Source organism: Meriones unguiculatus, chromosome 11 (assembly GCF_030254825.1).
Source record: "Meriones unguiculatus strain TT.TT164.6M chromosome 11, Bangor_MerUng_6.1, whole genome shotgun sequence".
In the NCBI taxonomy this organism is placed as follows: domain Eukaryota; kingdom Metazoa; phylum Chordata; class Mammalia; order Rodentia; family Muridae; genus Meriones; species Meriones unguiculatus.
In genome coordinates, this window is record NC_083359.1 from 35,437,613 (window position 1) to 35,454,014 (window position 16,402).

The following is a 16,402-nucleotide window of genomic DNA, read 5'->3' on the forward strand; positions in this document are numbered from 1 at the left end:
AGATAAAGACACGAAGCATTTACCGTGTGTCAGAAATTTCACTAGGGGGAGGGTAGAGAACGTTAGCAAGACACTGTTCTCCCTTAGTAGAAGTGTTACAAGAAAAGAGACAAGCTTGGAACCCACAACAAACACACAGATATGGAGATGGAAACGTTCTCCCAAATACAACCAAGTGTTGTGTGGAAGCAAAGAAGGGACTGTGGCGGAGGATGGAGGAGGGTGGGGTGATCTGAGAAGATGGCTGGTATGCTCCCTAAAGCACAATAAGGAGTCCATCTGCGAGGCTCAGAAGGAGACAACTGTAGAGTAACTGCTGGCAGCATGTCCCAGGATTCAGAGAGAGAGAGAGAGAGAGAGAGAGAGAGAGAGAGAGAGAGAGAGAGAGAATAAAAGAGTGGAGCTCCATGGACCAGGGTGAAGGTTTGTTCCCAGTGCTACAGAGAATCGCTGGAGTGCTCAAAGGAAGGAAGAGCATGATCCACTTCCAGCAGCTGATCCCACTGTCCTGTGGAAAGCATATCACAGGAGGCAAGAGCAGCTGTGGGATGCCAGCAAGGACTCTTCCTGCAAGGACCATGGGTAGGAAAGAAGTTGTCTTACACCATAGCATAACAGCAGAGATAGGCACAGGGAAAGTTTTATGTACAAAAACACACATCTAAAAGCATGTATTTTATAAACCGTGTCTCAGACATGAGCCCTCAACTTTCCATTATGATGGTAAATAAAACTAGAGAACAGCAGCAACAAAAAGGCCAGGAAACAGAAGGAATGAGCTATAATGGAAAGATCTTGAACGTGTGCTCTCATTTCTTCTTCCCACCTCAGTGATCAAAGCTGGGGTAGGCTTTCCTCCCAAACATTTTCCTCTCTATCGAAGTGGATCTTAGCTAGATCTGGAATTATATAAATATCTGAAGATAAAATGTTGTGGCCATGCATTTGAGCCTTGCAGAAGATGCCCACGGAAGCCGTAAGCCAGGTATGGTCAGCACACAGACCACCTAAGCTACCATAGAGACAAGAGAGGTTGGACATGGAGATTCAGAGGGACCCTCCTTAGATTTACTGAGTCAGTCTTCAAGGTGGGCCTTGGAATCTGCCTTTTTAATACACCTGTTGAGTAACTGTAGCACAGTGTAAGGTTTGAGAAGCTCTGTTTGAATGTGGCTGGTTTCCCATGTTGAGCAATGATCAGAAGAATTCAAAATGGAGAGAAGGCGCTAGAGGTTAAATTACAGCCAAATAAATACAAAGAAGTCTGCCTTAAATCCTTAATGATAAGTATCAGTAATCCTCGCCAATATGCTCTTAGGATATTCTTCCAAATCTGCTTTCATACACATACCCACTTCTTCATAACAAAAGATGAGCGCACTTATATTCTAGTGTAATTGACTTCATTCACCTAATAAATCCTTTCATAAAGATGCTCATTCCTCACTCCGTGGACAGATGATGAGAATGTAAGGGGGTGGGAGGAGCGCAATGCCCAGAGGGAGGTGACATTAGATCAGGATCTATGCCTTTAATAAACAGAGGAAGTATTGTTGTGGAATGGATGTCTGACATAATAGAATTAGAAACATATTTTATTTTGGGACAGAGACAGGTATTCTCTGATTGGTGGATTTCTGAAAATATACACAACTTGCTAGATAAAGAGATATCTAAGAAGCTAAGCACAAAGAATTTTCAAACAAAAAGACATGGCAAGTAACTGTTAAGCACAGTGCTTTGTTGAATAGCGTCAGCTTTCTCAGACAACTGGACCCTTGCTTGCCTCACAGGGACGCTGAAGGAAGAGGGCAGCCTAATTCTGACACAGTAAGTGTATCTGCGTTCATATTTTGAACACTGGGCGGGAATGCTTCTTCTTTCTCTTGGCTTCTATACCCACTTGACTACAAGGATTCAAACTGTTGTGCTCACAGTTGAGGTTAGAGATATGCTAACCTCTGTTATGATTTAGCAAACAGAAATGTAGGAGTCCTAGTTCAAACTGAATCTCAGACAAATTGTAAAGTTTCAGCCTAAGTGTGTCATATATGATACTTTCTAGAAATTTTCCATTGTTCCTGTATGATTCCACCTTAGCTGAATCTCCTGGATTTTATCTGGCAGCCCTGTCTGGGTAGCTCACTGTCTTAGAGGGAGAGAGATGTTGAGACACAGCTATAATTGCTTACTTGGAGGTAGGAGAGGCACAAAGTAGATTCATGCTACTAACATCATTTGGCTTTTCAGGAGCTGTTTCCCTGGGAGAAAGAACAAATGACTGCCTGACACCAGCTCCTGGAAGCTGGCAGCGGGCTAAGCTAACTTTCACTTTCCACCACAGTAGCCAAGGTCTTCCAATTCCCTTTGCATAGTTGGCCATGGGCAAGGCCTTGTCATCTGGACATAAAGGGAATTTTCCTGGTCTTCCTGGTTATGATCATGCCATTCAGATAATGATTCTAGTGTGCATTCAGGGCTGCTACCTCCCAAATTCATGTACACAGAGACTGGAGTTGAAAATTCCAAGAGCATCTAACCTTAGACATAGTGTCTAGCTCTTTTAATCGATAATGAGCAGGCGGGGGAGAGAGACAGGAGCCCTGAAATCCAGCAAAAGTAATATAATTTACTCAATTTGTTTTCCTGGAAACTAAGGCTTTATGTCCAGATTTTGCAATAAAACTGAGACACTCACACTCAGCTCCATTAAAGGCTTAATCGCCTTGTTCTGTAACAACTTTCCTCTTTATGGGGAATTTACCAGCTTTTTAATCTCCTTTATTTGATTAACATTCGAATCAACAACTGCAACCTGTGTTGGGTTCTGGTAAAGTGCTACTGCAAAGTTAGTAAGAACAACAGATTTTTTTTTCAAGTCTCAACTGTGAGCATCCCAAACTGTAAGTAGTAGATCATGTTTTTAGGTTTTATTTTCTTAGGAAAAAAAATTTCCACAAAGACAGAATGTATCACTAGCTAGTCAAGGAGGGAACACATGGCAATAAGTTGTCATTGTCACCTAAGGCAGCAATGTCACCTGTGATTGTTCAGAGTTCAGAGTTCTTCACCGATATGGAGTTAATTCTTTATGAATAACAAATGCTGTCCTGTTGAAAATGACATTACTCCAATCTATCTATATGAAGGAGTCAAAGCCAATGTGTAGGTAGGCAGTTTTCAGAGGCTACTGAAAATTGTTGCCCAGTAAGAAAAGTTCTAAGTACAGGAAGTGAGGCAATGACAGTTACTGAAAACACTAGGTAGATTCTGAAGTAGATTCAGTGTGTCCAGAACCCCACAACTTACCTGGTTTCAGCCCTCATAATCACTTGATTTTCAGGATTCTCCCATTATAATGCTATCCTTGCACACCCATGTAAAGAATAATTCTTCTTAACAACCCCCTTCTTTTCTGCTATTACCTACAAGGAATTTCCAGCACACCTATGCAGCACACAGGTCTGAGGCGAAACTTCACTTCAAAATAAAGGAGAGGAAGGAAAAGAAGACATGAGGTAAGCTTTGCTCAAAAGTCAGTTCTCTTCTGAAACTATATTCTTCCTGCTGTTTTGATGTTAAATTAGCCTTGATTTTGAAAGACACTAATGCTCGAACTTTCTACTCTGTGTTGTTGATGTCCTTAACTCAGAAAATGAATGCCACTCACTATGTGCTGGCCACCCCATATCTTTGTGCCTGTCTCTACGTAATTATGCATTTATTTAAGTTCAATGGCCAATTAAAACTAAAAGTACTGGGAGACAGGGTGGGATCATTTACTATCAGGAGATGGTCTGTCAGTGTGCTAAGCAGACCTAAAAAGATACTGCTGACAGAGCATCTTGAGAAACCGAAATAGCCTCCCATAGTCCTGAAGGCTGGAAGGTCAAGGTCGAGGGGTGCAAAGGTTTGGTTCCTTCTGAGGCTTCTCAGCTTGCACTTGGCCTCCTTCCTGCTATGTCCTCCCATGATCATTACTCTGTGTGAGAACATCCATGGTTCTTTCTACATATTGGAGTCTTTCTCCATATAAGGTACTGTTCAGATGTACTTGAGGTCAAATCTTAGCACCTCTGTTTTAAGGCACAATCACATCTCTAAAGACTCTCCAAATAGGAACACAGGAATAAAAAAAAAAAATCCAGCACAGTGGGTGGTATTCTGGTCTAGGAGACAGCCAGAATGGTGCAGAGAAAATGACAGAAAAACTGAATCATAGACACGAAGAACTCTGGTTCTGTCGTTTTCTGGCTGTGGACCCTTGAGCAGGGCAAGAATTAAGCTCTGTGAGAGTAAGTTTTTCCATGTAGCTGGGATAATAGCTACTTCAGAGCTGCCAGAGAGTAAAGCTCCTAACATAACACATGATCTGGAACGAGCTCAGACAACACCCATTGTCAATTGTCTAATGCCTCCTTATATTTTCATAACTCACCGTACCTAACAGAAATAGGACATCAAGTGTTTACATTAAAAATAGTACATGAGGGGAAGCCTGGCACAGGAAACTGTATGAAACTGAAGCACTAAGAAGGGCTGATTCAGAAAGGCTGTCTCTATGAATCTGAAAATTTGTATCTAGTATTTGTATCTATTCCTGAGGATTAGGAAGCCTTAGAAGAGAAAGGATTGTCAGGGTGCATCTAATCTTGGATCCGCAGATGCATGGATAAAACCCACTGGTGATATGAAGGATGTTTATATGGGGCATGTACATATCAAAAGTCATGTGCTCGTGGTGAGTTATTCCTCCAATTATTTCAGTCTTTCTGATCCTTGGAATTCAGATAGAAGTCTCAGCTTGCTCTGAATTGCCTGTGACATTTTCCTGACCAATAAGAACCCATTTAAGAGAAGATCAAGCTCTTCACACAATGTCAAATATTGTCCCCTTTTCATTGCCTTTGTGTTCTCTTACCTGGTGATTACATTTTATTCACTTAGACTTCTATTACAATTGTTTAAAGTAAATTTAAAAGGAGGGAAGTTTAAGATTTGATAGCAATAATAACATATGGATACCATAATAACATAGGCTTCTATAGGTTGTTATATATTAACACAACAGTGAGTGAAATTTAGCCCATGCCTCTCACAAGGCAACCCAATATGAACCACACAACTAGCTATGATCAGGACTGAAGCTCAGTTCTCATATGCTTTCCTTATCTATTTAACTCAACACCAGACAAATCCTACATTGTTAAACTGAATATGAACTGAACATGAAACGACTGACAGTGCTGCGGGTTGTAAGGAAGGCACTGGCTCAGTAAAGCTCACCTGTACTATATGAGAGGCCCGGGGGAAACAGAATGCCCAGCACCTGCTGCTGGAGACCTAAGATCTTAGCGGATCTAGGATAATAACCCAGAGCACCATGTCAAATGCCTGGGCCAGTTCCTAAGCTTGTAGTGGCAGAGGTTCCTCTAGGAATCGAACAAAGATGGCTTGAATTCCAGCTTCTCCACTTGGCAAAAAACCCATAGTATTTGTCAGCTCCTGTATCCTACTCATCTGAAAAATTTATAAGAATGACACCAGCAACCCTTTCCAGGACAGTTGGCACCCACCAAACACCCTCGATGAATTATCTCACTTAGTCCTCAAAGTTTTATTCCAAGATACTTTTATAGCTCTATAAGACGGGGGAGGGGGGATTTGGTCTCAAGACTGTTTACAGGGTCTCTCTACATCTTTGCAACTGAAGGAGTGGCAGAGCAGGCTTCAAACCAAAACAGAGTCAGTCTAGAATCTGCCCTTAGCTCCAGCGCTGCACTGTGGACAGAGAATACAGGTCAGAGTTATAAAGCTGGCACCTAGGAGGCAAAAATGTCAAGGCCTCGTCGGCTGGTACTCTCAGAGTCACTCGCGGCCTAGAATCCGGAAGTTTCTATTGAGCGTCTTACCTGAGACTAAATACCATAGGTGTAGAAACCACCCAATCAGAATGCTGTAGGCAGGGCTGCTGGCCAATCAGGTAGGCAGAGACGCTGGCCAATCAGGAAGCAGAAGCTGGCTTTCCCGCCCTTTCGCCAAACCCAGCATTGAGTTTGCAGCCTGCTGAGGGTCTGTCCCCCCAGGGCCCCTTGAAGGTGACGAGGCTTTTATTTGTGGTGCTCGGTTGGAAAGGTGAGGGTTCTCCGAAGCCATTCCGTCACCAGGCTATCTTCCGGGCTGCGGAGTGGGCGGAGAAGGGGCACCCGGAAGGTGGACGAGGGCTGGGAAACTTCCCGCTGCCGTAGCCCCATCCTCGGCCGCCGCCGGGCAGGCGTTGGGCAGTGGGGGCTCGGTGACCCTCGGAAAACAGAGAGGGCCCCAGCGGGTGTTGGTGGCTTCTCAACAGAGTCGGCTCTCAGACCCCTCTGTTGGGGTTGAGGGCTTGGGCTGGGCCCTGTGGGCATGCGCGTTTAGTGATGTCACACCCTCAGTGTGCGCCATGTTGGCTTCTGACACTGTCTAGCCCTCAGGGTGTGGAACTTCTGGGCCAGCCCTGTGGGGTACGGGCACCCTAAGTCCTCTGACTCACTTCCCTATCCACTGGTGTGTGTGTGTGGGGGGACTCAGGACATTTCTATTCATTTAGTTTAGTTTTCATGTTTTATTATTTATTAGGTTTTACCCTTATTTAAAACTACGTTTCTCTTTCCTCCTCAAACCCCATCCCTGGGTTTAGTATACCCAAGTGAGATTGCTATTGGCGTTCTCGTTTTATTCAGGGTCTTAGACGTTGACAACCAAGCAACTGTATAGGAGCTTTCCTAATTTTATTTCCTAAGTTGATTCAGTGTCTCTTACTCTTGAATGACAGTTCCCACTTGTACTGTCTTTAAGCACATCTATAAAGATGTGGTTATGATTCATTGACAAGTACAAGTGAGCACTTGGTTATCTGGAATATATAAACTACCACATTGCGTTTTATATAATACAGTAAATATATCTAAACAAGACTTGTTTACAGAGAGATGATTCACTAGATGCTAACTAAACATTTAGTCAAACCCCTCAAAATGACTTGAAAAATAAACCACAATTGGCCTAGACATCTCCTACCCTGTAAAAGCTTAAGACAAACGAACTATCAAGTTAGTTCTGGCCTTTGTATTTCCCCGAATTCCAATCACTTATCCTATTTTCCCTCACTCCCTTCATGGCAGCTGTAAAAATTCTTTTCCTTTCCAGACATTAGGAAAGCGCCTACACAGTTGCTTAATTGTAAGGTAGTTTGTAAACGTTGAGGATTCCTGCAACAGGGACTTTGTTTCCATTGTAAGGGCCCCATCTTGTGGATGTAGTTTGATGAAAGAACCCTCACCCTAAGAATTCCATTTGCAATTGTTTTCACCTGGAAAAACAAAACAGGTTGATGCTTTCCTCAGTATAACAAAAGAGGGTGACTTTAGTTCTGCAATAGCTTCTTTTTCTCTTATAAATTACCTAACTTATTTTAAAAATACACATTTCTTTTAAAACTAATTTCTAAAATTTTATTTTCAGCTGTGTGTGTTTGTGTCATGTGTCCAGGGGTGTCTGAAGAGGCCAAAAAAAGGACATTGGACGCAGGGAGCTGGAATTATAGGCAGTTCTGGGAAACTGATACCTAGTGTGAGTGCTGGGAACTGAATTTAGGTTGAAGGAGCTGCAAGGGCTCTTGACTCCTGAGGTATCACCACTCCCCAATGTAAACAGTCCTGATGTATACATCGATTCTCTTTCTCTTTTATAATCAGATGTTTAAGAATAATCATCATGACTACAAGGAAAAAGTGGAGGCCATTATTAAGAACATTAACACAGTTTCTTTGGAGGTAAAGAAGATGAAAGGTAAGGATGGAGTCAGTCAACATGTTTGCATGTCACTGTTATAAAAGACATGGTAGATCTAATGTGTGCTTCAACTAGGGTATTTTCCCCACTAATTATAAATGCCTTCTTAAGAACATAATAATATAATAACCTCATAATCTGAACTGTAGTTTTGAAGGTGCTAGACCTGAATCCCTAGTTCTGACACCAACGTTATTGTGTTATTTGAGCTTTCTAAATTTACCCCTACCCTTTCCTTCAACACAATCATGTGACTATCACATTCTACAAAATTCAAATGTCTTTACCCATGAATTCTTACTTAGCCCCTGAGGTTATGCCAGATTAAGAATTTAAAGTTTGATTCTGTAAGTGAAATGTTTTTCATTTAAAATATATTCTTAGTGTAATAATAGACTTATAGATCATTGTGTTTATTAAATCATAGATATGCTCCCTTATTTTTCTCCTAGCCATGTAGAATTTCTGTGATTGAATATTTCTAGATAGTTCCTCTTTAGGGATTAGCTGAATTATGTACCCTACTCTTTTCATCTATAAACCCCATTACTATCCATGGAAATGATTTTGAGTGTATAGTTATTCTTACAACTCTCAGATATATGTAGACATTGTCTGTGTCACTTCTGAGACCTGCAGCTGCAAGTAACAAGTACATTACAAGATGTGCACCATGAGGGGAGCAAATCCAAAGTGGAAGGAGCCCTGAAATTAACTCAGAGTTATAAAGATTTCATCAGGGGTCGGGTTCTTTCCCATCTTTCTGCTGCTCATAATCATGACTCCTGAGGTGGCTACACAAACACTCTTTCTGCCTATGATAGCTTCATATAATAAGCCTTTATCCAGATACCTCCAAAAGCCCTCTGTCCCTTATAAATAAAAGTGTGAGGGCTGTGTAGCCATGATTGAGGGCTTGCTCAGCACACACAAGGCCCTGAATTAACTATCTCTTTAATTACCTCCCCCTGAGGGGGAAGCAGCATTACCAAGCCACAGAAGAAGACAACGAAGCCACTCCTGATGAGACCTAATTGACTAGGATCAGAAGGAAGGAAAAGAAGTCCTCCCCTATCAGTGGACTTGGGGAGAGGCACGCATGCAGAGGGTGGAGGAAGGGAGGGATTGGGACGGAAGGAGGGAAGGAACCCCGGGGGGGGGGGGAGGGAATACAAAGTGGATAAAGTGTAATTAATAAAGAAAAAAAATTAAAAAAAAAATACAACAACAACAAACTACTCTGGGAGAGGGGGGAACTTGCAGTAAGCGAATGGCCAAGTTTTGAATAGAGAGGAAAGCAATTTACTAACTAATGGAATTTGAAGTATCATCTTTCTAGTAAAAAAAATAAACAAGTATGGTTAATTAGGAGCAAGCCTGCAAAAAAACGTGGGATGATATACATACCAAACACAACTGTGAAAAGCACCTGTCTCAGTAAAATTTAAGCTTAAATAGTAAAAGCTTTCCTCTTTAAGTATATTTGAAAGGGTGGGACGTTAGCAAAAGAGTGTTGTCTTTAGTCAGGAGTAAATAGCAGAAAATGAAAGAAAAAAAAAAGCCATGCCTTTTGCTACACAGCGAGAAACATTAACATACTCCCACTCACCCTGTCTTAGTTTGGTTTCTATTGCTTAAATACTATGGTCAAAAGCAACCTGGAGAGGAAAGGGTTGAAAGCAGATGCCTGTCTTTGTAATGTCTTATCAGTTGCTCTGATCCTTTGCATTGAGTAATGTGTAAGTTAGCTAAGTTTAAGATATATTTACACAATGTTGCAGTGTAAGAAAGTAGCTGAGTAGATGGGTAAAGATCCTTTCTAGTCAGTTTTTAAGTTATACTTGTGGTTAACTCAAAAATGGGTCACCTAGTAGTATATCGATCAGTAAATACTTGAAAACCATCATTAGAAATTAGGAAATACCTTCATAAAGCAATATAGTTGTTATGACACCAGCCATTCTGTCTTCTCCCTTACACAGAACTCTCCCAGATCCTACTCTGTGACCTCAATCTCCATTTTGGTCAGTACAAGAAGACAGAGGACCTCAAGGATGCAGAAATGAGCCAACCATTTGAGGAGCCTGAGATACCAGATGTAGCCCTTGCTTCTATCAGTTTATCTGACTGAATTTTTTTGTGTGTGTTTGTTTTGAATTTCTGGTTTTGTTGACTTAAAAATCTAGAAGAACTAAGTTTAGTAATATAACCTAAAACAGTATAAAGTTATAAATAAGCATATCATCTTCCTGAAAGCTGTTTTTCTTAAATGCCTCAAAGGGAAACTGATTCCATTAATGGTGGAAGTCTGATGTTGGACATTGGCCTATCTGTGTTTGATGTGCCGTCCTTGCTCTCCCTGCAATAGACAGGCTTCCTCCATGTGCTGGGTAGAAGGCAGTAGCATAGCAGCAGATAGATCTGCCTTTGGGGGACTCTATAAAGGACTGATTTTCTATATCTGAGAGGGACCCTGAAAGGCCTAACTTAGGAAAGATATTAATCTTTGAGTAGAGTGAGCAATGAGCCCAGCTGGGGGCATAAGGCCCATGGCTCAGATAGGAAAGGCTCTGGCAGAGAATAGAATGGAAATCACATGCGTTACTAGTCCTGAAAACAGACTCCCGTGATTGCAGTCATAGGAGTGTAAGAGAACTCCTTACCCACAAGGTTCATTTATCCTTTATCCTGAGACTCAAATACGTTCCTTGTTGCTGTGAGGAAGCACCTGGTAAGAAGCAACTTAAGGGAAGAAGGGTTGGTTTTAGCTTATATTTTGAGGAGATATGGTTGATCGTGGCAAGGAGGTGAAAGTGGCAGACTGTGAGGCTGCTGGTCACAGTGTGTCCACCACCGTGAAGCACAAAGAGACTGAAATCTCCGTGCTCCGCACACTCAACCCACAGTTAGGGTGGATCTTTCCTCCTCCGTTAAAACCTCTCTGAAAACATCCTCACAGACACCACCTTATGTGACTCTAAAACCCAGTTGATAATTTTAACCATCATAACTACGAAGAGATGATTTATGATCTACCATGTCCTTAATTTTCATCACTTTTAACTGTAAAAAAAGTGTCATAAAGCATCTTATTCTATCACCGATCTTATTCTATCACAGAGCCTGCAGTATTCTCTACCTTCTCTCCAGCACCTCGCTCAGTATAGACACAGTATAGACACTATAAATCCCTGTTGGACATCCTGTTGTGGAAACATAACTAATACAGCATTTTCAGTTTTAGAGTTTCCAGGTCCTGGATCCTAAATTAAGAACTCTGGGTTTGTAAGAGCAAGGTTTTACCAAATAACATAATTGTCACTGGCTAAGCATTTTCACATTCTATCTACTCCTTAGTATGTCCTCAGTGACCTGGTGACTTCTGAGGTTCCACCCCCAAAAGAGTTGTTCTTTAACACATGAAAATAAAAGGACAGAATATTCCTTTCCACGTTAAAATTTTGTAGATCAAAGAAATCAAAACTTTTGTCAATAAAAGTAACACAATGATTCCAATAGTCACAAGGGAATGAGATTGGAAGAACAAGGACTGTCAGCGTTCAGTGAATACCACATTATGGCTTGCTAAACATGAACAGTACTGCAGATTCTTTTCTGCCCACACTGATGATATCTTGATAAAATGGTGAGGGGAAATACTTTGAACTGGAAATTCATTTACTATACATAACCTATTGAATATCAGAGCTCAGTCTAGCCTGCCTTAAACACTTAAACATGCCCAGATCATGTACTTCACCCTGCAGTTGGGCAAAGTCACCTAACACAAATTCTATTTTGTCTTAAAATATTGAATATATTATGTAATTTATTGAGTGTCCATAACCTCCCCAAAGGAAAAAAAAACCCACAACATTTAACATGTGAAGTTCTGGTGATCACATGGCTGGCCAACTTTCATACCACATGTTGCTAGCCGAAAAAAAGCAAAATTTAAACTTTGTCATAGTTTGTACTTAACAGGCATCACTTCCATGACATCATAGTAAAAAATGGCGAGTTAAAACAACATAAATCAGAAAGCCATCTGTACTTTTTGTTAAGTGAGATTTATAAACTGAAGCCAACCTGGGAAGGATGAGACAGGAGTTTCACAACATGCTTGTTTGGTTAATGAAACAGAAAAGTAGAGCAGAGGTTTGGATAGGTGTTCTCCAAAGGCCCACATGTTAGAGGCTTGGCCCCCACCCCTGCCCACATGTTAGAGCTGTGCCCTCCCACCCCTGCCAGGGCAACACTGGGCAGTGATGGAGTCTTAGGAGATAAAGCACAGTGGGATGAAGGTTGGCAGGTACATGACCTTGAGGGAGATTTGCTTTTCTTCCTTTCTTTCTCTGTGTTTCCCAGCCACCATGAGGTGAATTGATATACATTCTCGCTTCAGCATCCTGTATGAACCATCACAGGCCCAAAGGAACAGGAAAGGAGACTGTATGAGCAAAAGTAACTTTCTAACTGAAAGCCAACTAATACAAGTACTAGGTACTAGGAAGGTGGGCTAAAAGTGTGTGTGTGTGTGTTTACAAAGCAAGCATTGCTCATCTTCCCAGGAGAACTGCAATATTAGGAAATGCTTTTCTCAAGATGGGAATGCAGGGAGTACACTGTGGAGGTAGACATGGGGGGGGGGAGTGATAAACAACAAAAACCCCAGCATGTTTGATAGCAAAGTTGCATCACTGAATCTAATACCATTTTCTTCTTGTAGTATTTGTAGTTTACATTTGCTTTAAAACAAAAATATAACATCATCCACTAAATGAAGCTGTTTTAAGGATCTAAAAGAGTAAAGCAAAAGATAACTTTAACCCCAACAAATTATCCCAATATTCATTAATCTCATTATGAAAAAAACATAAAAACACACCCTGCAAAACCAAAAGAGAGAGAGGGAGGGAGGGAGGGAGGGAGAGAGAGAGAGAGAATAGATATTTATATTTTTGGAGTCTCATAAGTTATTGCTGCACAGAAAATGCATTTTAATTATTTAAAGTTGTGTAAAAAACAGATTGCCTCCGCCTGACAAAAGTCTCCTTATAAAATACGATATCAAAAACGATCAGCTTCAGTGCATATTAAGCTTGCCGTGCATTATTTCTGCAGTATAAAGTACTGTATTTTGGAATGGGTGTTGAAAATCTCATGTCTTGAAGTACTGCCATGCACTCTTAGACTTTAAGCATGGACATGATTACTTCTGCACTTTACAAACATCGAAGGAAATAAATAAATGTGGTATTCAGCAATCTTCAGACACTGTTTAGAGAAAAGGCAAAACTCTGTGCCCACGTTGAGGGGCCTTCTTTAGTCCTAAGGTCACTTGACCTGCCCACATTGACAACAGTTAGGAAGGCTCATTTGCTTTCCTGACTTGCTATGGACAGCCTGCAGCGTGTGTTAGTGTGCACTGGTATCTGGAGCCTCGGTTTTTCCCATCAATGAGCAACAGTGGCATTTTCCTGAAGTAGTCAATAATATCTGACACAGACAGGAAGTCCTGAAAAAAAAAAAAACCAAATGGCGAGATGAGTTAACATTGGAATGGACAGTACATATTTCATAATTATGTTTTCTTTAATCTGCGTTAATTTGGAGAAACTGTGGGGAAAATTGTCAAGTATCTTAGAGATCTCCTCCTCAATAGCCAACAAACTGTAAGCAAGAAATAAAAACGTTAAGTTGGGTTAGAGAGATGACTCACTGGTTAAAGGCCTGATGACCTCAAGTCAATCCCCAGAACCCACATGGAGCAGAGAGAACTTATGTCTACTAGCTGTCCTCTGATCTCCAGACATGGGCAGTGGTACACACACAAAAACGTTTATTAAAACTAAAAATTTCTAAGTATATAGCAGTGTGTCTTTCAGCTTCTGGGATACCTCACTCAGGATGATTTTTTTTCTAGATCCCACCATTTGTCTGCAAATTTCATGATTTCCTTGTTTAATTGCTAAGTAGTATTCCATCATGTAAAAGTACAATTTCTGTATCCATTCCTCTGTTGAGGGACATCTGGGTTGTTTCCAGGTTCTGGCTGCTACGAACATGGTTGAACAAATGTCCTTGTTGTGAACTTGAACATATTTTGGATATATGCCTAGGAGTGATATAGCTGGATCTTGAGGAAGCACTATTCCTAATTGTCTGAGAAAGCACCAGACTGATTTCCAAAGTGTTTGCACATTCCCACCAGCAATGGAGGAGGGTTCCCCTTTCTCCATAACCTCTCCAGCATGTGTTGTCGCTTGAGTTTTTGATCTTAGCCATTCTGATGGGTGTAAGGTGAAATCTCAGGGTCGTTTTGATTTGCATCTCACTGATGGCTAAGGACTTTGAGCATTTCTTTAAGTGTTTCTCTGCCATTCTATACTAGACCTATAAGATAGGATAAACATATTAAAATCTGTACACCTAAAGAAGATAAACAAGAAAGAGGAACTGGGTAAGATGATCAATCTTCACTTAGAAAGACAAATGGGATGGACATTGGAAGTAGGTGAAAACAAGTAGCAGCACAGGAGCCTACCACGGAGGGCCTCTGAAAGACTCTACCTAGCAGTGTATCAAAGCAGATGCTGAGACTCATAACCAAACCTTGGGCAGAGTGCAGGGAATCATATGAAAGAAGGGGGAGTTAGTATGACCTGAAGAGGACAGGAGCTCTATAAGGACCAAATATATCTGAGCACAGGGGTCTTTTCTGAGACTGTTTCTCCAACCAAGGACCATGCATGGATATAACCTAGAACCCCTGCTCGGATGTAGCCCATGGCAGCTCAGTATCCAAGTGGGTTCCCTAGTAAAAGAAACAGGGACTGTTTCTGACATGAACTCAATGGCTGGCTCTTTGACCCCCTACCCTGAGGAGGAGCAGCCTTGCTAGGCCACAGAGGAGGACATTACAGCCAGTCCTGAAGAGACCTGATAAGTTAGGGTCAGATGGAAGGGGAGGAGGACCTCCCTATCAGTGGACTTAGGGGCAGGGAGGAGATGAGGGAGGGAGGGTGGGATTGGGAGGGAATGAGGGAGGGGGCTACAGCTAGGATACAAAGTAAATAAACTGTAACTACTATAAAAAATAAAAATTTAATTAAAAAAACTAAAATTTCTACCTCTATAGTGGCTCATTTATCCTAAATATTTTTATCATGATACCTGTGACTTACCCTGCACAGATGTAGCCCATGGCAGCTTAGTGTCCAAGTGGGTTCCATAGTAATGGGAAGAGGGACTGCCTCTGACATAAACTGATTGGCCTGCTCTTTGATCACCTCCCCCTGAGGGGAGAGCAGCCTTACCAGGCCACAGAAGATGACAATGCAGCCATTCCTGATGTAATCTGATAGACTAAGATCAGAGGGAAGGAAAGGAGGACCTCTCTTATCAGTGGGCTTGGGGAGGGGCATTTGTGAAGAAGGGGGAGGGAGGATGGGACCAAGAGGGGAGGAGGGAGGGCCTTAAGGGGGGATACAAAGTGAATAAACTGTAATTAATAAAAATAAATAAAGAAATCCAGGAAAAAAAATATTGGCCTCTGGGTTTCATTTCTTGGGTTTCTGTATCCCCCACATCACCACAGTTCAAACTGCTAAGTGGTGTAAGGAACCAGGAGGTCAGATGGGTCATTTCTGGAGGTGAAGCTTTACTATGGTGTAATCATTCCTTCTCTGTCACCTCCACACTCATACTATGAAGCCTCAGCAGCCAAGTCTTTGTATCCATAACCTGGATTACCCAGTCCAGGCAGACTGGTCCCATGATCCTCTTGATGTGATCAGAGGTCAAGTTGTACCTAAACAGGATTGTGTACTTGTTCTAAGACATGCCTCCCTCCATGTTAGGCCAAGAGAAATTCTGGAAGATGACACTGCCTCTAGAGACCATACAGCCCTGTCAACATGGAGCAAGTGACCCCAAATTTGACCAATAATGTCCTTTCTACTCAGCACTGCCACTGAGTTCAAGTATTTGGATTGAAGTTATTAGTGAATTGCCCTCATTTTGTAAATGTTTCACTCAGCTGGTTTTCTTTGTGTGACATTAGAAAATGTGTCTTTCGATGTTACGTTTGTTAATTTCCTCCACAAAAGCAGACCAATGGTTATTTTCACATCAAAAAGTTGAGTTGGGCAAACAAAATTTCTTTGGCCATTTTCACAGAGCCAGATGTCTCAGTTTAACAATTAATGCTCCACACATCTCAGTAATCACTAGTCTCTGCTTTCACATATGAGATTTTAAATGAAAAGTTGTGCTTTTGATGCATACGTGTGGGCCTGCTTATCTTTAAGTGCACTGTATACATGCAGGTGCCCGTCGTGGCCAGCAGAGGGCATCAAAGCCCCTGGAACTGGAGTTACAGGAGGTTGTGCGCCACCCAGTGTGGATCCTGGGAACAGACCCCCAGTTCTCTGCAAGAGTAGCAAGTACTCTTCGTTTTTGAGCCACTCTCCAGGCCCTCTGATGATATTTGAAATAAAGTTTTATAGGCATACCATAATATTACATTGAAATTATGTCAAAAGAAGTTAAATTAGAAGATAATTCC

The 16,402-nt window shown here is 41.6% G+C and overlaps 2 protein-coding genes across 5 annotated transcripts in view; one reads left to right on the plus strand and one right to left on the minus strand.

Moving 5' to 3' along the window:
* Positions 1-1,692: 1,692 nt before the first annotated feature.
* On the plus strand, positions 1,693-11,334 carry C11H5orf58 (chromosome 11 C5orf58 homolog). Its single transcript, XM_021631345.2, has 4 exons — positions 1,693-1,830; positions 3,433-3,518; positions 7,737-7,830; positions 9,816-11,334. The coding sequence occupies exons 3-4, from the start codon at positions 7,737-7,739 to the stop codon at positions 9,962-9,964; spliced, it is 243 nt and encodes an 80-aa protein (XP_021487020.1). The 5' UTR covers positions 1,693-1,830; positions 3,433-3,518; the 3' UTR covers positions 9,965-11,334.
* Positions 11,335-11,642: 308 nt separating this feature from the next.
* The window catches only part of Lcp2 (lymphocyte cytosolic protein 2), a 49,658-nt gene continuing 44,898 nt past the window's right edge, over positions 11,643-16,402 (minus strand). For all 4 annotated transcript variants that reach the window (XM_060363870.1, XM_021631430.2, XM_060363869.1 and 1 more), the window contains exon 22: positions 11,643-13,351. In XM_060363870.1, coding sequence (XP_060219853.1) covers positions 13,229-13,351 — 123 coding nt within the window. In that variant the 3' untranslated portion in view covers positions 11,643-13,228. The remainder of the gene's footprint in view (positions 13,352-16,402) is intronic.

What these genes read in the sequence shown, in the direction of transcription:
- C11H5orf58 (XM_021631345.2), top strand. Translation starts at nt 7,737, where the DNA reads ATGTTTAAGAATAATCATCATGACTACAAGGAAAAAGTGGAGGCCATT. An exon ending in GGAGGTAAAGAAGATGAAAG is followed by an intron (nt 7,831 to 9,815) that starts GTAAGGATGGAG and finishes TCCCTTACACAG; the next exon opens with AACTCTCCCAGATCCTACTC.